The sequence below is a fragment of the Trachypithecus francoisi genome, unplaced genomic scaffold (genome assembly GCF_009764315.1).
Source record: "Trachypithecus francoisi isolate TF-2019V2 unplaced genomic scaffold, Tfra_2.0 Lachesis_group9, whole genome shotgun sequence".
NCBI lineage: Eukaryota > Metazoa > Chordata > Mammalia > Primates > Cercopithecidae > Trachypithecus > Trachypithecus francoisi.
In genome coordinates, this window is record NW_022681474.1 from 31,013,652 (window position 1) to 31,037,663 (window position 24,012).

At 38.1% G+C, this 24,012-nt stretch overlaps 1 protein-coding gene across 11 annotated transcripts in view; it reads left to right on the forward strand.

Annotated features, from left to right (window-relative positions):
- WAC (WW domain containing adaptor with coiled-coil) overlaps positions 1 to 15,943 on the forward strand; it is a 90,705-nt gene extending 74,762 nt beyond the window's left edge. For 6 of the 11 annotated variants that reach the window (XM_033209066.1, XM_033209068.1, XM_033209073.1 and 3 more), the window contains 7 exons: positions 3,404 to 3,649; positions 5,939 to 6,061; positions 7,008 to 7,156; positions 9,578 to 9,696; positions 11,184 to 11,373; positions 12,633 to 12,760; positions 14,498 to 15,943. In XM_033209066.1, coding sequence (XP_033064957.1) covers positions 3,404 to 3,649; positions 5,939 to 6,061; positions 7,008 to 7,156; positions 9,578 to 9,696; positions 11,184 to 11,373; positions 12,633 to 12,760; positions 14,498 to 14,567 — 1,025 coding nt within the window. In that variant the 3' untranslated portion in view covers positions 14,568 to 15,943. Of the gene's footprint in view, positions 1 to 3,382; positions 3,650 to 5,938; positions 6,062 to 7,007; positions 7,157 to 9,577; positions 9,697 to 11,183; positions 11,374 to 12,632; positions 12,761 to 14,497 lie in introns of all 11 variants that reach the window. The other 5 variants (XM_033209071.1, XM_033209063.1, XM_033209072.1 and 2 more) reach the window with 3 other exon arrangements.
- Positions 15,944 to 24,012: the final 8,069 nt, after the last annotated feature.

Below are 24,012 nucleotides of genomic sequence, written 5' to 3' on the forward strand. Positions count from 1 at the left end.
AAATATAAAACTTCTACCTTTTATAATATTTCGGTGATAAAACTATAAAAATTACCTCTCAGAATAGCATTTTATGTTTGTATTATGAAACTCAGTCCGCTATTAGTATTATTTATGTAGATTGAGGCGTGTAACATAAGAAATATGTAAATAACTTGCAACATGCTATGGAAGGACGTTTGTATGAGTGTCTTTGGTTGAGTGAGTGGCTCAATAAAGTGTAAATACAGCATGCTGTAGACCTGCATGGATAAAAGATTTTGCTTCTGTCCTTGATTGTATCCTTATTCAATTCAGTTTCCCACATTGTGCTATATTTTTTCTTTTTTGCTTTGTTTTTCTTTTGTTTTTAAAGTTAAAAGGAACCTTGGAGGTTCTCCAGTCTATTTTTGCATTAAACAGCAAGTAGTGCCAGAATCACACATCGAATTTTTACAAGTTGTTAGATATGCCCAGGCTTCCGTTCAGTAGATGTGACTTGGAGCCCAGGTATCTGTTTTGTTTAGTTTTTTAACTTTAAAAGTGATTCCGATGAGCAATCTGTTGAGGACTAATACCTTTATTAGAAGGTTTAATAAAATCAAACCTTTTCATAGAGAAATTCTGGCCTTCAGAGATGTCACTTGCCCAAGAGTCCCATAAATACTAAGTAAAATCAACTGGTTTCCACACTACTCACCTATAATCCCCCAAAACTGCAAAAGAAGTCTATCGTTGGGGTAAATAAACTTATTAAATAGAAATTAAGGATGTTTTTGCTATTTTTTGTTGATGATGATGTGTATTTGTTTTTGATTTTGGAGTATTTTCCCTTTTGCTTGGCTTGATGAGCAACACTGAAGGAGTTTTAAGCCCTTCTGTTAATTTTTCCTGTCTCGTAGATTTGGTAGCACCAAATAAAGTTGTAAACACCTTGCACTTTCTTCTCCAACTTGTTCCTGTTAAAAGCAGAAGAAAATTTACAGAAATAACGAGGATAATTTCAGGGGGATATTAATACTAGTTTAATTCATGCAGTAAGTAGAAATAGTGTATTTCATTGTTAATATTAATCAGAATGCCCCCAAGTTGTGTGTGAAAGAACTTTTAAGAGGGATGCGATCTGGAGAATACTGCTAATAGACTCTATAATTGATTGCCGCATAAAATACAATAGCTGACAGCAGTGGGTTTTGGTTTTTTTTTTTTTTTTTTAAGTACCGGGTCTCACTCCCATTGCCCAGGCTAGATAGCAGTGGCCCGATCACGGCTTACTGCAGCCACGACTTCGTGGTTCTCCCGCCTCAGCTTCCTGAGTAGCTGGTACCACAGGCGCAGGCCACCACACCTGGCTAATTTTTTGTAATTTTAGTAGAGACAGCGTTTTCCCATGTTGCCCGGGCTGGTCTTTGAAATCCTAGGCTCAAGCAATCACCTGCTTTAGCCTCACAAAATGCTGGGTTTATAGGCATGAGCCACCACATCCATCTGACAGCAGAATTTTCACAAGGAAAACTTTTATCGTTTTATTCGAGTTTCTTTATGCTTGTCTATGAATCCAGAACAGCAAAACTGAAAATAATAGGCAGTCTGCTGGATTCAAGCACCCTCCTTTTTAAAAGTGTATACCCTGACACAAATAAAAATATCTTAGTCCGTCTGAGTTCATCATGGTTAATCAACACATTTTTGAACTGTACTTAAATCAGCTATAAGATCCACACTTTAGAGAGCTATTATCCTAGTTTCTTTGGACCATTATAGAACTGTACTTAAATCAGCTATAAGATCGACATTTTAGAGAGCTGTTATCCCTAGTTCTTTTGACCATTATAGTAGTGTAAAAAGACTCATAGGCAAGTCTGTTTTCAGTAAGCTTGCTATTACTGTATATATGATCTTGAAAATCTTGAAGAAATAGATCATTCCTAGTTTTGTGCTAAAATAAAGGAAACAATGCTGTTCTGATAGTCTTTGAATATTTCTCCTGATTTACATATATCTGAGTTTCTCTGAGGATGTGTACCTAAAGGGGAATTACTGGGTCATGTAGTGTTTGTGTCTTCAACTTTTCTAAATAATGCCAAATTACTTTCCAGTGTGGTTGTATCAATTTATTATCCACCAGAAATGTTAAGTAAATGTTCTCATTACTCTTTGCCAACATTTGGTATTGTCTGACTTTTAAATTTTTGCATTATGGTGAGTGTAAAGGGTTATGTTGCTTTATTTTACATTTTTCTGATTCTGAATGAAGTTGAGCATCTTTTCTTGAATTTCCTAGGCTTTCAAGTTCCTTCTTTGAAATAATGTCTTCTGTACATTTTTCTATTGGACAATTTGTCTTTTTTGACTTACAGAAGTTCTTTAAATATTCTGATTAACACTTTGAATATAATTGTTTTGCTTTTTGTAACTTTACACGTCTTCTGCTTGGTGTTACAGATACCTTTCTGTGTTTTCCTCTAATAGTTTTAAAGACTTAAATACCTACACAAAAGTTCAGTCTACCTTTAACTGGCTTTGTTTTAAATGTAAGTTTTTGTATTTGGCAGGACATGTCCTGCTGGCAGTGTTCTTTTTCTTCAGGATATGGAATCTTCAGGATTTATGTTACTAGCTTGTCAAATACTATTAACAGTGCTCTTGGGGCTTTGATTACAGTTACATTAAATCTATATAAATAATTGAAACAACAGCTTTCAAATAATTTTCCATGCATATTTTATACATCCTTTATTTCTAAATACTGTAAGGTGGGTTGTTTTTACTATGAAAGTGTCCTTTTTAATTTTAATAATCTTTAATTGAAACAAATAGCTCATTGCCTTATATATTGAATTACAGAAGGGAAGTATGTAGTTACAAAACTCAGTTATTAAGTATATAAAAGTTTTTTTCTGATCATGTCTTTAGCCCATTCTGGTTGTAATCACCTTGGTACCTATCCTGATTTGTGTTAAGACCAATGTTATATTTAGGTAGGTTGTTATTGTGGCCATAAACATTTTTCACCTTATTTTATGAGATATAAATTAAATTCTGTAGAATTATATTGTCCCTTTATCTTAATGGAAGCTTACTTGAATATGTGGTTAATAAATAATTGTCTTTGAGATAGCATTGCTAGTGGACAGATTGGTACTTTTCAAATCAGATATGGGTATGATTTACCAGGTTTTATGGCTTCAGGTTTATCTGACCTTTGTTGTTCAGCTTTCTTACCTACGAAGTAGAGTGAGAAATGTCTGAATCATTGTTCTAGTCACTTGGATGTTTACTGAGCATCCTCTGTGTGCGCCATTGTAAGGGTTAAATGAGATTACTTGTGTTAGGTGCCTGGCACATGAGAGATGTTCTTTTGATGTTTGTTCTAATTTTCTCTATTCAAGTAATTTTTCAGGTTTATTGTCTTTTTATTTAGAATCTACATCAGGAGACAAATCCGTATCACATTCTTGCACAACTCCTTCCACATCTTCTGCCTCTGGACTGAACCCCACATCTGCACCTCCAACATCTGCTTCAGCGGTCCCCGTTTCTCCTGTTCCACAGTCACCAATACCTCCCTTACTTCAGGACCCAAATCTTCTTAGACAATTGCTTCCTGCTTTGCAAGCCACGCTGCAGCTTAATAATTCTAATGTGGACATATCTAAAATAAATGAAGGTAAATCTTCGTAAGTTTTTAAAAATTTATTTGCATTGTGCAAAGTTATGTAAGTAGTAAAATCCTCAGTTTAGGAATGGTCTTTGTTTTCTTTTGAAATTTATAGTTGAACATTGTTTTTTTTATTTGTTTGTTTGAGTTTGGAAATTTATATCCACTGTAGTTTAAGACCATTGGTAGTATGATTGAGTTAGTGGTGCTTGGATCTTGTGTATATTTTTCAATACTTGTTATGCGTCTGGTAGTTACTGGAGATAAGCCATTCTATGTACGTAATGTTTATGGTGAAATTTTACATCAAAACAATAGAGCATTTGTTGAAATTGGTATAAAAACTTCTGGTATGTTTTAAAAAAATCTGTATAAATAATTACTCAGAATATTTAAAATATGCTAATTACTAGAAAAGTAGGATTTCGGGTAGCTACTTAAAACACTTTTAAAAAATTCTGAGAAGGGAGGAGATGGGTACTAGATAAAATGTTGTCATTTTTTTCTGGTGAATTGCATTATTTAATTCCAGCCTTGCTTTTCAGTAATGCTACTTATGTTTCAGAATATTTAGGCAGCTACTTTGAAAAAGTCTGAATAAAAATAGATGTGGTTTAATTTGCAAACTATTCAGAGTCACACGTTAATTCTTAAGAGCATTGCAAAATTTTCTGTTGAGAATGATCAATTTTTAGGCCAAGGCAGGTGGATCACCTGAGGTCAGGAGTTTGAGACCAGCCTGACCAAGATGGTGAAACGCTATCTCTACTAAAAATACAAAAGTTAACCAGGCGTGATGGCACATGCCTATAAATCCCAGCTACTCGGGAAGCTGAGGTACAAGAATCGCTTGAACGCAGGAGACACAGGTTGCAGTGAGCTGAGATGGTACTTCTGCACCCTAACCTAGCTGACAGAGCAAGACTCCATCTCAAAATAAATAAAAATAAAATGATCAATCTTTTGGTGTACATTTTCACATAATATACTTAAAAGTAGTGTTAAGTGGTTGAGTTCTTATCCTAAAAATAAAGCTATCTTAGGCTAGTTGGTTATTAGTCTGTTCTTACTGTCCTTAATTTTTTTGTATTTTTATTTTATTCTCTAACCACACAGTTCTCTTGTGTGGTAGGTAAATGTTTCATTTAGGCAAAGTGGGGCTTTTAGATCGTTTGAGGAGGCCAGATGCCGTGGCTCATGCCTGTTATCCCAGCACTTGCCGAGACTGGTGGACCACTTAAGCCCAGGTGTTTGAGACCAGCCTGGGCAACATGGTGAAACCCCATCTCTACTAAAAATAAAAAAAACATAGCCAGGCGTGGTGGCGAACGCCTGTAGTTCCAGCTACTTGGGAGGCTGAGGTGGGAGAATAACTTAAGCCTGGAAGGTGAAGGCTGTGGTGAGCTGTGACTGCACAACCCTGTCTCCAAAATAAATGCTTGAAGAAATAACAGTTAATGTCAATAATAAAATATCTTACACATCAAAAATACATGGTATTTCTAAATACGTGTTTTGTTTTGTTTTGTTTTGAGATGGAGTTTTTGCTCTTGTTGCCCAGGCTGGAGTGCAATGGCGCAATCTTGGCTCACTGCAACCTCTGCCTCCCTGCAACCTCCGCCTCCCAGGTTCAAACTATTCTCCTGCCCTAGCCTCCCTAGTAGCTGGGATTATAGGCACCTGCCACGATGCCCAGCTAATTTTTTGCATTTTTAATAGAGACAGCGTTTCACTATTGGGCAGGCTGCTCTCAAACTCCTCACCTTAGGTGATCCACCCGCCTCAGCCTCCCAAACTGCTGAGTGTGAGCTGACCATGTCCAGCCAATACTCCCTTTTTTTATCCATTTTTAGATTATTAGGGTGGATCTTGATGTAGGATGTGAATGGCCAGCTTGTCTAAAAAGGCAGTCATATGAAATAGCAATCGTTTATCCAGTTAATTTCATGTAACATACCGAACACTCACATACAAATAGGTTTCTGACGTAATCGGAAGTTCCTGTGAACACTCATTAAATTTTGTAGAGAGACTTTGTTCAGGTGATTATCTTAATTAGTGTAAAAGAAACTCTGTTGGTTTACCTGTATTGTAAATCCATTAAGTTTCTTTTTCTCTGCCTCAGATTGTTTCACATCTTGGGACCCATTGTATTACTCCTATCTAGTAGGCTTTTATTTTGAGAGTTCTAGGTTGAAATATTCCAGTTTCTTGTGGGTTCTCTTCCTTGTCAAGTTGTTACTAATGCCACATAAGCCTCTTGTTTTTATATGAATGTATGAAATAATGTGTTTTTAGTTCTTACAGCAGCTGTGACACAAGCCTCTCTGCAGTCTATAATTCATAAGTTTCTTACTGCTGGACCATCTGCTTTCAACATAACGTCTCTGATTTCTCAAGCTGCTCAGCTTTCTACACAAGGTATTCTTACTCATCTTAGATATCTCTACAGTGGTATCTTGATTTTGTTTTGGAATTAGGTTTGTTTTGGAATTTTCGTATGTAGTTTTTTTCTTTTTTTGGTTTTTTAAGAGATTAGCTACAATAATTTTTTTGGTAACACTGGCATATACAGTAGTATTTTTATTTCCTTTCTTTTTAGATGAAGCAAGCTTTGACATTTGTCTTAAGGTATTGCCATCAAATCTGTAATTATTTAATACACTATTTAATTCAGACTTTGTTAATGAGTTTTTTTATGCCAAAGCTGAAAGTAAACTATGATATGCCATACATATATCTTTGTGAAACATTGCATGTATTTGAAGAGTTGAAGTTTGGTTCAGATTGACGTTAGATGTTTTTTGACTGGATAATATGGAAATGCTCATTTTCTGCCTTGAATTAGATATCCCTCTTCATGAAGGTATCCAAATGGAGAGAGATACACGTAGGAGCAAATGGGAAGTGAAAGGGTCACTTTGTCAGAAAGCTGATAAACAGCAGGAATGCCTTGTCTGGAATGGAAGTATAATGGTGCAAAGACTCTTGCAACCCTCTGGCTAGCCTCATGAGCAGGAGACTGCGTGGGATACCTGGGCCTAAATGTAGAATAAGAAAGAAGAAATAAGGATGGTGAGGAGGCCTTCCATGTGAGAATAGGTTCAGGCCTAGCTTCCTGTTCCAGCCACATAAAGGAGAGTGGGCCACACTGGGTGTGCTTACCTCTGAACACACAGCTCACTTAGTCAGTGTGGCCCAGTGAGAAGGTCAGATTCTGATTTATTCCAATAAGTGTTCTCTGGCTAATATGGGGGTGGGGGGTTTAGAGTGATACAAAGATTGTTACCACATATATTACAAAGGACTTTAGTTGTTTTGTTTTGTTTTTTTTTTCTTTAAAATTAATTGCTTCCCTCTTTTACAGCCCAGCCATCTAATCAGTCTCCGATGTCTTTAACGTCTGATGCGTCATCCCCAAGATCATATGTTTCTCCAAGAATAAGCACACCTCAAACTAACACAGTCCCTATCAAACCCTTGATCAGTACTCCTCCTGTTTCATCACAGCCAAAGGTATGTCACTTTTGAGGGATATTTGGGAAAGAAACTACTTACTTTTGGAAAATCAATAGCATTTTAGAATCTGTTACAGAAAAAGCTCTTTGAGAATGAGGTGTAGTGGTGGAATGAATGACAGTTAGGATAGTAGATGCAGCCTAGAATTTCTCAGTTCACTGAGGGATAGAGGGGGGCTTTGAATCTGTGCTACTTTAATACACCATCTGAGTCTGTTCCCTAATGGTTTTGGGATTTGTCACATGGAGTGTGAGATAAAGAGGGTATACTGTGAGTCTTAATATTTGTAGAATTTTCAGACTCCAAAAGACATGAGTGAACATGTTTTCCAGCAACTTTTCCATATTTGTATTTCAAAAATGAGGCAGTTTTTGTGCTAAGAACTTAATGTATGTTTAACTTTCACATCATGAGCATCACTTGCTTCATTGAATAGATAAGAAAATCAGACTCTCAGTTAAGTCTAGTTTTTGTGGTAGAGTCAGAATTTGAAACCTAGGTGTTTATGAATACAGGGACCCATTTTACTAAGCTTACATTGCCTGTATTTGTCCCAGCAGAATTTCACATGGTTGGCTCCATAGGTGCAGTTAGAAAATTGCTGGGCTAAATGGTAAATATAGGGGGAATTTCTTTTGAGTAGTTTTGAAACAGTGGGCTGTTTTAAACTTTTTAATGCCAAATAATTCTTTGTAAGATCTTAAGCAGCAGCCCCAAAATAAAAATGCATTGAAATACAACTTCAAAGAGGTGGTTGGTCAGCTTTTAAGTCTTCCCGTTTGTTCATCCCTTCCCTACCTTGGCCATTGATCAATGCATGTTTTAGGGTCAATTTAGATTGATTTTTAAAATTCCAAGTTACAGTTGTTAGTTTGTCATGCAGTTCTTATCATTCACCAGTATTTTAAGGAGGAAAGAATTAAAATGTGAGTTTCGGCAAAAGATAACGTTATTTTTGGAGCTTAGAACTTGTCTTCAGGGTGATATTTTAAGAGTATAGTAAAATAGTGGTTAAAAGTGAAATAAGTGGCAGTATTGGTTTTATAGTCACTTGTAAACTGAGCATTTCAACTCCTTTAAGCAGGCTGAGTGCAGTGGCTCACACCTATAATTACAGCACTTAGGAGGCCAAGGCAGGAGGATTCAGTTAGGCCCTGGGCAATATAGCAAGACCCCATCTCTACAAAAATAATTTGAAAATTTGCTGGGGGAGGCCGAGGCAGGCGGATCACTTGAGGCCAGGAGTTTGAAAAAAGCCTGGCCAACAGGCGGAAACCCAGTCTCTACTAAAATTACAAAAATTAACTGGGCGTGGTGGCACAGACCTATAATCCCAGCTACTAGGGAGGTTGAGGCATGAGAATCACTTGACCTGGAAAGTGGAGGTGCAGTTGAGCCAAGATCACGTCACTGCACTCCAGCCTGGGCGAGAGAGCGAAACTCTGTCTTTAAAAAACAACAACAAAAAAAACTTATTTGGGCATGGCAATTTGTGCAACTCAGGAGGCTGAGGTGGGGGAATCACCTGAGCCTGGGAATTCGAGGTTGGAATAAGCCAAGATCACGTCACTCTGCACTCCAGACTAGGCAACCAGACTAAGACCTTGTCTTGAAGAAAAAAAAAAAAAATCCTTTAAACAGGTAGCTATCAGTTTTTTGTGTTCCAAAAACTTCTTCAAGTTGTTTTTAAAATAATTGAACATTTGAGCTTTTAATGCTTATTACTAAAATGTTCTTTATAAGACTTGACTAGAATTGATAGGTAATATTCGGAAGTGAAGCAGGACATTCCAGATTTGTTAGGGAGAATTATGAATCATATCCCCTCACCCCACCAAAAGAAAAACAGCAGTGAGGTGTGGCTTAATCACAAAGGACTCCATCTGCCTTTGTGCCTCAATTTAGAGCTTATATTTTAAACTGCTTATTTTCTCTCTGTGGTTTCTGAATATAATATGTATCCTGATTGGCAATCATGGACTTCAGTCTACCTCTGTAGAGTAACATCTCTTTGAAAAACACTCATGATGAACTTTATATGGGCCATAACTCATTTTCTGATAGCCGAATCACATTGTTTCTCCATGTCATTAAAATGTAAGCATCCATATGTGTATGATGTGGTAGTATACATATTTACTTTTATTGATATAAAAGTAACAAATCAGAAGAGATAATAATGTATTGGAAAGAAAACTGAGTTGTAAAGGAGGAGAGCTAGTTTCTTACACTGGTTTGATAGGGAAGTAATTTTATGACCTTGGGCCATTTTTACAAAGAAATGAGATCTAAGTTTTAGAACTTGACAGTCTTCTTTAAAACACCACATTTTACATGTTTTAAGACGATTACCTAGATTTTGGGGGGAGAGATGTGGATTAGATTCGGAGACCATCTCACCAGATTTTGACATTTCAGGTTAGTACTCCAGTAGTTAAACAAGGACCAGTGTCACAGTCAGCCACACAGCAGCCTGTAACTGCTGACAAGCAGCAAGGTCATGAACCTGTCTCTCCTCGAAGTCTTCAGCGCTCAAGGTAGGTCGATATTGTATATTGAGACCACATTGTTTTGTTTAATGATAGTATACTGGTATATTGCATTGTTTGAATATGTATCTGTAAAATATAACAACTTTAACCTCCATGAATACTCTAAAGTAGGCTTACACGTTGTAAAATTTACCAAGACAAACCTGTATACAAGAGGTAGGTTATTGTCCCTAATAGTAAAGCCCGGGTTATTTTGAAGAAAGTGGCTCTTTAAAATTTTACACAGTGGAATATGATGGGGTGAAGAATTGTGATACTTGTACCAGAAAGGCACATGATTTTACAATATTTGTTGGAATTACATTGCTTTGTAACCTCCTCATAGCAGTTTTGGTTTGAGTATATTGATGAAAGCCAAAGTCTCCTATCTAAAACTTGGGCCGATGTTTCCCGTGTATGTCAGGCTTTCCCAGTAGCTTAACTGTGACCCTATACAGATGACTTTTAGATAGTTCTATACTGCTGTATTGTGTTAGCACTTTTCTCTGTTCATTAACAACACAACTTTAAATGACATTTGTTGAATGAATGGTTTTCATTTGATTGATTTTCCTATTTTTTATTTCATGCTATGAGGTAGCAAAATAATTGAACTGTTGTTTTTATTGTTGTTTTCTAAACAAGCATTTCAGAACTTATACCTCCAAATGAGAGTTGTTCCCTTCAAACTAATCACCTTGGGAAGCTGTCTACTTACTCCAGCAATGTTGCCATTGCTCAGAACATTTTTGGGAAATTCTTCTTTTAAATTGTTTTTAGAGGCTGCAGTATTATTTTAAATATCCTCAGTGATGAAAACTCTTCATCCTTTGGGAGATTTAGTTTTTGGAAATAACTGAAATTCATTCAGAGCCAAGTCTGGTGAAGCAGGTAGGAGATCAACTTGGGTGATTAAATTTTTTGGTTCTCGCCACCATATCCCCAACCCTGGCCCAAACCATTCAGTTTTAAAAGAAGATAAACAATCTCAGAGTGTTATTTTTTTGGTTTTGTTTCTATGCTTGCTGAATGCTATCCAACAAAATGTTTCTATTTTGCTTCACATTATTTCACCCTCTGATTCAGCAGTTCTGACGTAGAACAAAGGCAATATGTATTTTCCCCTTACCTAGATGTATATGAGACAGTCTTCAGATGTGCATTGTATCTATAGCTGTTAAAATGTGACCGTTTTTTAGTTATATTCTTATTAGTGTTTGTGGTACACAAAGTTAACAGGTTCTGCTCTCAGATTTGGAGAGTATGGTTTACATTAGACTCTGACAGTCGTGTTAAGAAGGCTTTTTCCCCCTAAAGTGTTTTGAGGAATAATATACTTTGGATTGTTAATTCTCTTTGACGTTAAAATAACAAATTTTTCTTAGGAATTTGGATATCTTTAAGTTAATAAAAGGTGCTAACATGCAGTTTCTAGGATAAGGATACCCAGAAACTACTTCTAAACATACTACACATTCAATTCTGTTTTCTAGTAGCCAGAGAAGTCCATCACCTGGTCCCAATCATACTTCTAATAGTAGTAATGCATCAAATGCAACAGTTGTACCACAGAATTCTTCTGCCCGATCCACGTGTTCATTAACGCCTGCACTAGCAGCACACTTCAGTGAAAATCTCATAAAACACGTTCAAGGATGGCCTGCAGATCATGCAGAGAAGCAGGTATGTTAATGTACAGCCTAGATTTTACCTTTGGGTGATTAGCAAAACAACTTAATCAATGTCTAGAAAATCCAGTGTAGACCACCGAATTCAAGCAATACTTAAAATAACAAATCTCTAACTTTGTAGTCATTTTAAAAATATTTGACATATAAGGTAACTTTTTTGGTTTTACAAAATATTTTAACATAATTATAGCCACTGTTGTCAAGTACTCAGCAGTTAGCTCAGTGCTTAGTGCCTTATATTTATTTTCTCTACTTCTTAAAACAGCTAAGCAGTGTAGAGTTTTCTCATTTTGCCATTGAAGTCCTTAAGACCAAATAGTCGATAAAACCTTGATCCCAAGGTCACCCCATTAACACAGTGATGTGGCTCAAAGCCAGTGTACTTTTTCCACTCAGCTGCTCTGATAGTTTCAGAATCCCATTAGCACCGTTAATCTACTGGCCAAGTGCAGTGGCTCATACCTGTAATCCCAACACTTTGGAGGCCTAGGCAAGTGGATCACTTGAGGCCAGCCAGGAGTTCGAGACCAGCTTGGCCAACATTGGTGAATCTCCATCTCTAACCATAAGTACAAAAATTAGCCAGGCGTGGTGGCATGCACCTGTAATTCCAGCTACTCGGGAGCCTGAGGCACCAGGATTACTTGAACCCAGGAGGCAGAAGTTGCAGTGAGCTGAGATTGTGCCACTGCCCTCCAGCCTGGGTGACAGAGGGAGACTCTTTCGTCCCCCCCACAAAAAATGTTTTATTTTGCTTTGGGATGAGACATCTTAGGACATTCCAGTTACTGTCGATTTGCCAAGATCTTTTTATCAGATAACTGACCATCTGGGGTGTTCGAAAGTTTACAGAGAATATGTTGTGTGTCTTACAATAGAGAGGAGTATAGTGAGGCCCTTGAATCAATATCTAATTCCTGAACTTGCAGAAATGACAGTCTCTTTGGCTGACCCAGCATCTTTTATTAACCACAAATTATGTGTCCTTCTTTCTTAGTGCTGTATTAGCTTCAGATTGGAAATCCTATTTTCTCCAACTTGGAAGAGAAATACTAAAATAAGTACCTTCCACCCTTATAGACAGTTTCTTAAAAGAAATTAATTTTCCCCATTAGATTCACCAACATTTTTGTGTATTTAAGGGAGAAGGATTATTCTCTAACCTTAAATATAAAATTTTACTCAGAAATGTAATGTTTTATTTTGTGTATGTTAATGTTTGTATTTTATGTTTTGTTCATTTAATTACAGGCATCAAGATTACGTGAAGAAGCGCATAACATGGGAACTATTCACATGTCAGAAATTTGTACTGAATTAAAAAACTTAAGATCTTTAGTCCGAGTTTGTGAAATTCAAGCAACTTTGCGAGAGCAAAGGTAAGTCTTTCACTGAAATATATTTTTATGTTGCTCAGGATTATGATTCTTAAATCGAACTAAAGAATTTAAATTACTTGTGAAATGTAAAGTTCTCTTTGATACATTGATCACATTCTATCACTGCGTTTTCATAAGTTATTAATATTCCTCGTGACGGATAAAGCCTGTCGATTTTCTCTTAACCCATGATGAATGCTTCATTAGTCTTTTCTCATAACTCCATAAGCTGCAATAATATATTAAAAATGAAATACTGACCACAACTACTTATAAATGTCCTCTCTTGCTGAGGGTGTTTCCATTGAAATTTCAGATTATGTGTCCTTGCATCATCAATAGATCTCTTGAAAAGTGTAGAAAGAATTTGTCCAGCACGTTTAGTGTATCTGCTGTCTCAGTATTTTTCACCTGAACTCTTGTGTCGCATTTCTTGATCTAGTGTTTCACTCAAGTAGAATATCTGCGTCACAATAATAATAGCATAGGTATTTTTTTTTAATGCCTATTACAGAATTGAGGACAGACTTGGCAGTGGCTTTACGTCCTGTCTGTGCAAGTCACAGAGTTACAGGTAGAGTTAATCTTGTCAAGAAACCATAAATATTTAGTAAATACCAAATGGAGTTTATAGTACAACTTGAAAAAGTAAGTTTATTTACAGTTACTAAAATATCTAGAGGTACTCTTTGAGTAACAACTTGGGTTCTTGTACTCTCAGGTTGCTCTGAAAGTAATTCTAACATAAACTTCATTTTGGCTTGTTACATCATTCTACTTTTAGGAATTCGTCATTGCATCTTAGGAAACAGTATATACAGTCAAATATCAAGCCAGCCTGATTATGCCTAATTCATGTCTACAGGCAATAAATATTATAGTTCCCAGAAGAGAGGAGTAAAAACAGGAAATATTTTTACATTCATGGGAATCTGGGTAACTGTGGGGTTTGTGTGTTTCAATTTTTGGTTTTTGGCTTCATTTTTATGTACCTGCATCTACATTGAGAATTGCTCTTCTAAATGATTAATCTCTTACACCTGATTAATTCTACTCTTTACTATATAGTGGGCCAGAAAACATGCAGTATAGGTTTATTTCATGTGTAATAGCTACTGCTTTCTTTGTGATGATACGGTTTATAAAGTAATAAATTTTAAGTCTATATAGCCAAAGGAATTATTAAGAAATTGTTAGAAAAGGCCGGGCGCGGTGGCTCACGCCTGTAACCCCAGCACTTTGGGGAGGCTAAGGCAGGTGAATCACCTGAGGTCAAGAGTTCAAGACCAGCCTGGCCAACATGTTGAAATCCTGTCTCTACTAAAAATACAAAAAATAGCTGGGCGTGGTGGTGTGTGCCTGTAATCCCAGCTACTCGGGAGGCTGAGGCAGGGAGAATTGCTTGAACCCAGGAGGCGGAGGTTGCAGTGAGCCAAGATCGTGCCACTGCACTCCAGCCTGGGCGACAGAGCGAGACTCTGTCTCAAAATAAATAAATAAATAAATAATTAGAAAACTAAAACATCCGTTCACCATCCTGATACTTTAATAGATATTATGTATTAAATATTTACTTTGTCTTAACTATAAACTAATTTATAGTTAAATTATAAAAAAATTTTGCCTTAATTAGAAATCACTTGTTTTAATTTAAAAAATTGTAATTATAAAAGTTTGGGTTTTCAGTAATATTTGTATATATACACACAGATTCTAATGTCTGCTTTTATTTTTCAGGATACTATTTTTGAGACAACAAATTAAGGAACTTGAAAAGCTAAAAAATCAGAATTCCTTCATGGTGTGAAGATGTGAATAATTGCACATGGTTTTGAGAACAGGAACTGTAAATCTGTTGCCCAATCTTAACATTTTTGAGCTGCATTTAAGTAGACTTTGGACCGTTAAGCTGGGCAAAGGAAATGACAAGGGACGGGGTCTGTGAGAGTCAATTCAGGGGAAAGATACAAGATTGATTTGTAAAACCCTTGAAATGTAGATTTCTTGTAGATGTATCCTTCACGTTGTAAATATGTTTTGTAGAGTGAAGCCATGGGAAGCCATGTGTAACAGAGCTTAGACATCCAAAACTAATCAATGCTGAGGTGGCTAAATACCTAGCCTTTTACATGTAAACCTGTCTGCAAAATTAGCTTTTTTAAAAAAAAAAAAATTGGGGGGGTTAATTTATCATTCAGAAATCTTGCATTTTCAAAAATTCAGTGCAAGCGCCAGGCGATCTGTGTCTAAGGATACGATTTTTGAACCATATGGGCAGTGTACAAAATATGAAACAACTGTTTCCACACTTGCACCTGATCAAGAGCAGTGCTTCTCCATTTGTTTTGCAGAGAAATGTTTTTCATTTCCCGTGTGTTCCATTTCCCTCTGAAATTCTGATTTTATCCATTTTTTTAAGGCTCTTTATCTCCTTTCTTAAGGCACTGTTGCTATGGCACTTTTCTATAACCTTTTCATTCCTGTGTACAGTAGCTTAAAATTGCAGTGATTGAGCATAACCTACTTGTTTGTATAAATTATTGAAATCCATTTGCACCCCGTAAGAATGGACTTAAAAGTACTGCTGGACAGGCATGTGTGCTTAAAGTACATTGATTGCTCAAATATAAAGAAATGGCCCAATGAACATGGTTGTGGGAGGGGAAAGAGGAAACAGAGCTAGTCAGATGTGAATTGTATCTGTTGTAATAAACATGTTAAAACAAACAAAAATTGTTATTTTTCTTTTCCTTCGGTCAATGCACATTAGAATTTGAACTACCTGGGGATTCTTTATCTGAACTGTTCTTGTTGAATATTTATACTTTATTGAAATAATTCCTTAAGGGAGGTTTTGTTTAAAACGTATTAACAGGAAATTGTGTATAAGATATTTAATGAAATAAGAAATTCAACAAGAATGATTAAGTCACTTCCCAAGTGGTTGTCATTTGTTAAACCCTGGTTTACCTGTCTTGCTATTACATTTCATTTGGAAGGATGTTTGTGTTGTAGCTAACTGTTCAAGTCTGGTGCTGACTGCTGTTCTTAGCCATCACAAAACGCTAAATTTGTGTAATTGGAGCTTCCTGCTGTTATCTGAAAATAGCAGGAAAGCGCAGCTTTGTATATTGTTTCCTAAAGTATATTAAAATAAAAAAAGAAACTATTGCTACTATAAAATTACCTGACTTTTTTTTTCCTTTGCTAAAATATTAGTCACATGGCCTTAGCTTCACACTGCCAGTAATGTATCAAATCACAAGGGTTTCTGCATGAAAAAAAAATACTTAATCACCCACAAAAAATATTTTACCCTCAAAATCTTGCCATCTGATTTAGAAAGGTGTTTTTTCTTTCTTTCTTTTTTTTTTTTTTAGAGTTTTCTGGTGATTTTTTTGTTTTTTCTGAAGGGGCAGATACGTGCTTCCAAAACTGCCAGCACCAAGGGCTTATTTTTTATGTTAGACATCAGTGTCAATGTTACTACATTCTCAGATGCTAACATAAATTTTGAAATTGTTCTTGTGCTTTAAGCATATATTTAAAGTATGGAAGTTAAATGTTGAGGCTTTTCAGTAACTCAAAAAGTTAACTGTAAGCGATAGTGTTGGTGTTTTCTAAAATACAAAAATGTTCCAGTGTAATTAAAAGGAATTAAAATCTTATACTGGAAGCTGATATTTTCCTGTAATTTAAGAGTACTTTTTAAATGTAAGACAAATGTCATTAATTTCTTGTCATGTTCATACCTCTGTGGGATTGTTAACATCTGCTGAATTGAATTAGTGCATGTAAATGAAACCCCAAATAGCTGTGTTAAGCTAGAAACCTTACTGTATCTTTTCTGGAAAGAAGTGAGCAGTTTGTTGGAATAGGCAAATGTTTCCTGATCAGATGGCAATGTGATTTAGGTCAATTTGAATTTGATTTGCTAATAGTCTACTGGTCTGTGTAGCTATGTTTTTGTTTTTTGTTTTTTTGTTTTTTAAGTTTACATCCCTAAATGTATTAGTCACATACATTTAGGAGAAAACGCCTAATTTGACATTTCTTAGTAGTGAATTATTATTACTATTATTATTGTTTTTTGAGACAGTTTCGCTCTTGTTGCCCAGGCTGGAGTGCAATGGCGTGATCTCGGCTCACCGCAACCTCCGCCTCCTGGGTTCAAGCGATTCTCCTGTCTCAGCATTCCGAGTAGCTGGGATTACAGGCATGTACCACCACGCCTGGCTAATACTGTATTTTTAGTAGAGATGGGGTTTCTCCATGTTGGTCAGACTGGTCTCGAACTCAGGCAATCTGCCTGCCTTGGCCTCCCAAAGTGCTGGGATTACAGGCATGAGCCACTGCGCCCAGCCAGTAGTGAATTTTTAAACACAGAAAACAAAATTTTGTGGAAATATTTTAAGTGTTGCACCTGAATACAGACATGGTATCCAGCTCCTAACCTTAACTAAGGAATAGGAGTAACTATTAAGCATAATGTTCTGGACTGGAATATTCCTTATCTAGTTGGCCATGGATTTGAGCATGTACCTTGGTTCAGATAATTAGAAATACTGAATAGCCTCTAGGGAACTTCTTGAGTGGCTTTTTTTTTCCTCCCCTGTTTTGAAAGATTAGTAGTCTCTAGTCAAACTTATAAAATGTTGTGGTATTGTAACAATATATTTGATGAAAGAAGGTAGAGACTCCCCTGAAGATCCAGCTTTCCTACGCTTTTTATTTTTCTAACTTGTCTAACCTGATTGTAAAGCGACTGTAATTCCAGACTAAAAACATGTTTCAGCCCTGTTTCAAGACATTATGCTTCTTTTAACAGCCCAAATGAGTAGTTTTATTTTTCTTCTAAATCTTATGTTTCACACTTGTAAAATCTTGGGAAGGAGGTTCTTAAAACTTTGCCAAGAATTGTTACCCATTTCCAAAACAGTTTATTATGTTCAAAAACCACCGTATCTTTGAGGGAGTGTTTTAAAGGGGAGAGGGCAATGCGGGAAATAATTCACTCTGCGCACCGGAACTATTGTAGTTCAGGACTTCCAGCTACTGTATTTAGATGTTGGGGTTGAATATACAGATTTCTTTTCAATACCTGTAAATACAGCTATATTCTTGTATTTGTACGGGAGTGTACAAAATGACACTGAAAAGTAATAAATATGTTTTGACTATATTGTGCAGTTATTTCAGAACTGTTTTGAAAGTCTTAGAATGCATAATTTGTATTTGAGTAAGGAAATCTAAAATACAGATTACTGCTAAAATTTTAATCAGTCGGTGTGTTTCAATAGTCTCTGAAACATTTTAGTGAAAATTGTGGCATAAAGTTGGGACTCTAGGTCCTGCTCTAATTTGTGGTACTCTCCTTTTCCTGATCATGACCTTTGATAGTGCCCTGATGTGCAGCCTGCCTGGATGATCTCATCCAGGCTCTTGGCTCTAAAAATCCCATTCATGTGCTACTTTATACTTTGCATCCAGATTATCTCCAGCCCTGATACCTTTGAGTTCCCAAAAACAGTCCACTTAGATGCTTTCCTTAACACGGCATGTGCTTCAAAAAGAACTCATGGTTTGTGCTTAGATTATTGTCGTCTTTCCAGTTTTTTAGTGATTGACACTGTCATTGTTAAAGTTGCCCAAAACCCAAATCAAGTCATCCTTTATTTTTTCCTAACACTCCATATTTAATCCATCAAGACCTACAAGCTGTCTTTGAAAATGTTTCCTTAATGTTTACGTCTCGTCCAATCCACGATCATTGAACCAAATCCCTGCCACAACCTCCTAACCTTTCTGCTTCTACTCAGATCTTCCAAGGTTCACTCCACCCCACCTCCACACATACACAACCTGTTCTCCAGCCAGCAGAGTGAAATGTAGACGCCAGGCCGTTCTGTACGTAATCCTGCAATGCTTCACACTCAGAACAAAACCCAGAGCTCATACCATGGCTTGCACGTTCAAGCCCCTGATTATTACCACGTTTTCATCACTGCAGTCTCTTGCGGGTTTGCATTTCTTCTGCCTAGAAAGCTCGTGATAGAAATTGGTACAGCTTGCTGCCCCTTTATCAGTCTCCTTAAAGAGGCTTTTCCTGGGCCAGTTACAGTGGCTTACCCTTGTAATCCTAGCACTTGGGAGGTCAAGGTGGAAGGATTGCTTGAGCTTGAGTTCGAGACCAGCCTTAGTGAGACTTTTTTTGGGGTTTTCTTTGCCTTTCCTGATGGCTCAGACCATCTAAAAGCACCCTCCATCACTCTTCACTGACGTTTTCTTCAAAACAACACCAGATGTGTTGAGTGAATTGTGAATGTTTATAAAGGGATTTGGACAGAATCCGAACCTGTGAAGATGTAAAAGGGTTAATGAATTTTTTTTTTCGTTTTGATTTTGGTCCCCTCACCTTGAGAGATGGAAAAGGAACGGCAAGTAGCATTTAAAAAAAAAAAAAGATTACAATTGGTCACCAAAACCTAACTGCAAACCTGTCGTAAATTGTTGGCATTAATGAAATGTAGTCTCTAAGCAAGGGTAACCAACTGAACCAGTAATCATAGCCTCTTAGGAACACGTTTTAGGAGTAAAGCCAATGAGAAATGAGATGATGCTTCTGATGTGACAATCTTGGGGAGATGGGACTGGTAGGAAGTGACCCTGCTTCTAAAGCCAAGATTGGGTGAGGCATGGGAGTTGGAGATTGTCCTGGTTTCACTAGGTAGGACTGAAACTGGTTCAGAAGATGCCTTGACATCCAACCAGCCCCTTTTGGCTTTTAGAACAGGAACCAGGCACTCATCACATTCTAAGCTGTGTCACTAATAGAACATCTGTACTACCCATATCCATCTTAAAGGTAAAAGGCTAGGATGTAAGAATTGCCTGCCTTTGCAACGGATGGGAAGATTAAGATTGAACGGGCACTTCATGCCATTGTTTTCCCCATAAATGAGCTTCCTTTTTAAAGATGCCTTCTGTTAATTGCCCAATTTGGTCAGCGTATGTAAGTGTGCTAGTATGAACTGTTTCTTACACTTTTAGGTAGTTCAAGGGCTTTATCTTGGGACAACAGAATGTATGGACAGTGATTTTTGTCATTTTTGTGTCTTATGATTATCCCCATCACCTAGAAGAATCAACACATGTTGGAGAATCAACAGATATTTGTCAACAAGTCTTTTAAAGTTCACGTTTTGCCCCACATTTTGATGCCTTAACATTTTATTACCTTTATGAAATAAAAATGTTAAAGTGATAAACTGAAAATACTACCATGGTTGGTGAGGGCTCTCACTTTTAAAATGTCAGAGTAGTTTCAGGCTCCACTTGTCTGTATCTGTTTCACAAGCACAGGAGTTCCAAAGATACTATCTAAAATACAGTGGTATAAAAAAAATGCTCAATACCATTAATCAGGGAAATGGAAATCAAAACCACGAGATATCAACTCCACTTTTGACTATTACCAGATGAAAAATAACATGCTGGCAAGGATTGGAGAAAAGGGAACTCAATCACTGCTGGTGGGAATGTGATGCTAGTACAGCCATTATGGAGAGCAGTATGGAGTTTCCTTAAGAAACTACAAATAGGGCCAGGCACAGTGGTGCATGCCTGTAATCCCAGCTACTCCGGAGGCTAAGGCAAGAGAATCACTTGAACCCGGGAGGTGGAGATTGCAATGGGCTAAGATCACACAACTGCACTCCAGCCTGGGCGAAACAGCAAGGCACTGTCTTAAACAAACAAATAAAAAACACTACAAATAGAATGACCATATGATCCAGCAATTCCATTAGTAGCATTTCCTATACCTAAAGAAAAGCATATGTCAAAGAGATATCTGCAACCCCATGTTTACTGCAGCAAGCACTGTTCACAATAGCCAAGATAGGGAATCAAGTGTCTATCAGTGGATGGATAAAAGTGTGGTATGTATACACAATGGAATACTATTTGGCCGTTAAGAAAATGAAAGGCTGTCATTCCCTGGAGAACATTATGTTAAGTGAAATAAGCCAGGAACAGAAAGATACATACCTCTCATATGCAGAACCTAAATAAGTTGATATCATAGAAATAGAAAGTGGTTACTAGAGGCTGGGAAGGGGAGAGAGAATAGGGAGAAATTGATTAATTGGTTAAAGGATATAAAATTACAGCTAGATGGGAGAAATAAAAGTATTCTATAGCACTGTAGGCTGTCTAGTTAAACTAATATATATAGATATTTTTTTTAATTTTTTATTTTTTTTAGATGGAGTCTCATTCTGTTGCCCAGGCTGGAGTACAGCCTGGGCTCACTGCAACCTCTGCTTCCCAGGTTCAAGCTCACTGCAACCATCTCAGCTCATTGCACCTGCACCTCCCAGGTTCAAGCAATTCTCCTGCCTCAGCCTCCTGAGTAGCCAGGATTACAGGTACCCGCCATTATGCCCAGCTAAATTTTTGTGTTTTTGTAGAGATGGAGTTTCACCGTGTTGGTCAGACTGGTCTTGAACTCCTGACCTCAGGTGATCCACCCGCCTTGGCCTACCAAAGTACTGGGATTACAGGTGTGAGCAACCGCGCCCAGCCGAGGGTCCTCTTTTAAATGTGCAAAAAACTGTTTCCAATTTGAACACAGTGTGAATTGCCTTTAAGAAATCTCACAGGTATGAGGTCATAATGGTGGAGCCCTGCAGGCAGCCCTGGGACAAAAAGATGCAGATCTGGGGAAAGAGAGGCTTCATTACAAAATCCTTTTCACTGCTTTCCTCAGTGGGGTTTCCATTATGTGAACGAATTGCAAAATTTTTTCAATATTTACTTTGGTTAAATGCATGTCTCCCAGAAGAATTTGTCAGATGACTGGAGCGATTAACTTCAGAAATGGTGGCACTCTCTGGTTCCCACAATCCTGGTGAGATCTTTTCATTCTACTTCTTCCACACACGCCCATTCCCCTCTGCCCCAATCCCTCAAGACAAGATATCAACTAGCACTTTGGGAACTTTAATCGAGTCTCTTCACCTATTGTTACTTTCCAGGTGGGCTTTGCTAGGAGCTAGCATTTCCTGCTTTAGTGTAAAAACAGAAAAGTGTTAGAAAAGCTGCTGGTAGAGAATGAAGGTGAGAACCTAGGAAGAGAAACGTGTCTGTGTCCAGCACTAGAGGAAGGAACTGAGCTGTTTTCATGTAGTTGAACCAGGAAAGAGGAAAACTGTGCCTGGGGACAAGGTCAGCGCAAACTGCAGAGCAAATGCCAAGCCTTTGCACTGATGCCTTGGCAGCCATTCATCATGGGGACCCCCTTGTCTGCATCCTCTCTGCTTCCAAAGAATCACGGATGGTGGTCATAACAGGAAGTTCTTGCTGCAAATCACTCTGGTGAATTGCATTTAATGCCGTGTAAAGTTTACCATGTTTTGTTTGGTTGGGGCCACTGAGCTTCTCAGGCAGGGGAAGACTGCGTATCTCCAAGAAGGTTTAATGCTACCATTGAGGTTCTTGGCTGGAATCCATCCTACATCATTCAGCTTGCTTGTTAGCACCATGCAGCACCTAGGAGTCCCACTCATATGGAAGGGCACTCATGTCAGCTTTCCTAAGTGTGGATGTTTGACATTCCAGCTGTCTTTCCTCTCTCCTCACTCAACAGTGATGCTGTGACTTCTTATTTTGAAAAATATCAAACGTATAAAAAGTTGAAAGAACTTATACAGTGAGCACCTACGCGTATATTCCCCATTGAGATTCAGTGATTAACGTGGTCCTATTTCTCTGTCTCTGTATGCTCTCTTGTTTGAACCATTTGAAAGCCAACTGCAGACATGGTGGGACATATCCCTGCACACTTGAGTGTGACTCTCCTAAGAATAAGGCTGTTATCCTACATAACTATAATAGGCTGGGCATGGTGGCTCACACCTGAAATCACAGCATTTTGGGAGGCCAAAGCAGGCAGATCACTTGAGGTCAGGAGTTCGAGACCAGACTGGGCAACATGGCAAAACCCTGTCTCTACTGAAAATACAAAAATTAGCCAGGCATGGCGGTGCATGCCTGTAGTCCCCGCCACTCGCGAGACTGAGGCACAAGAATCGCTTGAACCTGGGAGGTGGAGGTTGCAGTGAGCCGAGATCGCCCCATTGCATTCCAGCCTGGGTGACAGAGCGAGACTGTCTCAAAAAAAAAAAAAAAAAATACTGTCATCACAAAAGCAAACACAATTTGATGGAATTTGGGGATAGGAATAATTAGAGAAATATCCCTATGGCGGTCAAAGCAGAGTAGGCTTCACGTTCTATTGTGCAAGCAGGCTTTTCCACTTACTCCTTACAAACATACTTAAATATTTTACAATAAGCATGTTCTTTTGGAGTCAGAACGAAGAAAATACAAAACATTTTAAAGCAGCGGTCAGGACCGCTGGGTCTCAGCCATGTCTGTGGTGGTCACTGGGCTTGTCATGGGCCTTCAACACCAGGTGGCGGTGTTGGGCTACATTCAGCAAGTCAGTGCTAACCGGTGACAAGCCTCCCTGGGAAACTAGGGATGGGGCAAGAGAAGGGTGGTTGCACTTTCAAAAGTAAATGTCAGAACTTCAGGTAAACCCCTAAAGACATAGGAAATGGGAAATGACAGAGAACATACCTCTTTTGGGAGAAGATGTTCTGTACATTGTCTCAGGAGGTGATCTACTGAATTCAAACCCTCATTCTGTCCCCTCCTAGTTGACTTGCCACAGACAAGCAACTTGACCCAGAGCACGCTATGTTTTGTTTTATCCTATGTGGGATGACTGGCAGGGATATGGGTGACAAAAGCCCTGAGCACAGGGCCTGACACTGTGCAAGTGCATACAACGTGCTGGCTACTTAACTACGATGACTCAGTTCTCTCCACAACTGAGCCACTGCTGGCTATGTCCTCTCGAAAACCTCTTCTGCCTCTCCTCTAGTCACCTTACTTGCAGAGCTACCTGGGTAGGGGTGGACAGTGGCTTCTTTTGCAGAGTCAGGGAGGTGGACAGCACCCACATGTTGAGCGCAGGACTGCGTCACAGGCTGCAAGCACAGGAGAGTTCTCCATTGGCCTCCAGAGTCCGTCCTGTAGCATTAGTGTACTTATACCTGATGGACAAAGAATCTTGATTTTGGGTTCAGAATACATTGGCACAAAGCCACCCTAGAATGGAAACATTCAGGCCCTCAGCCGGCTTTGCCAAGCTCCCTCCGGAGCATGCACAGTAGCTGCTTTGC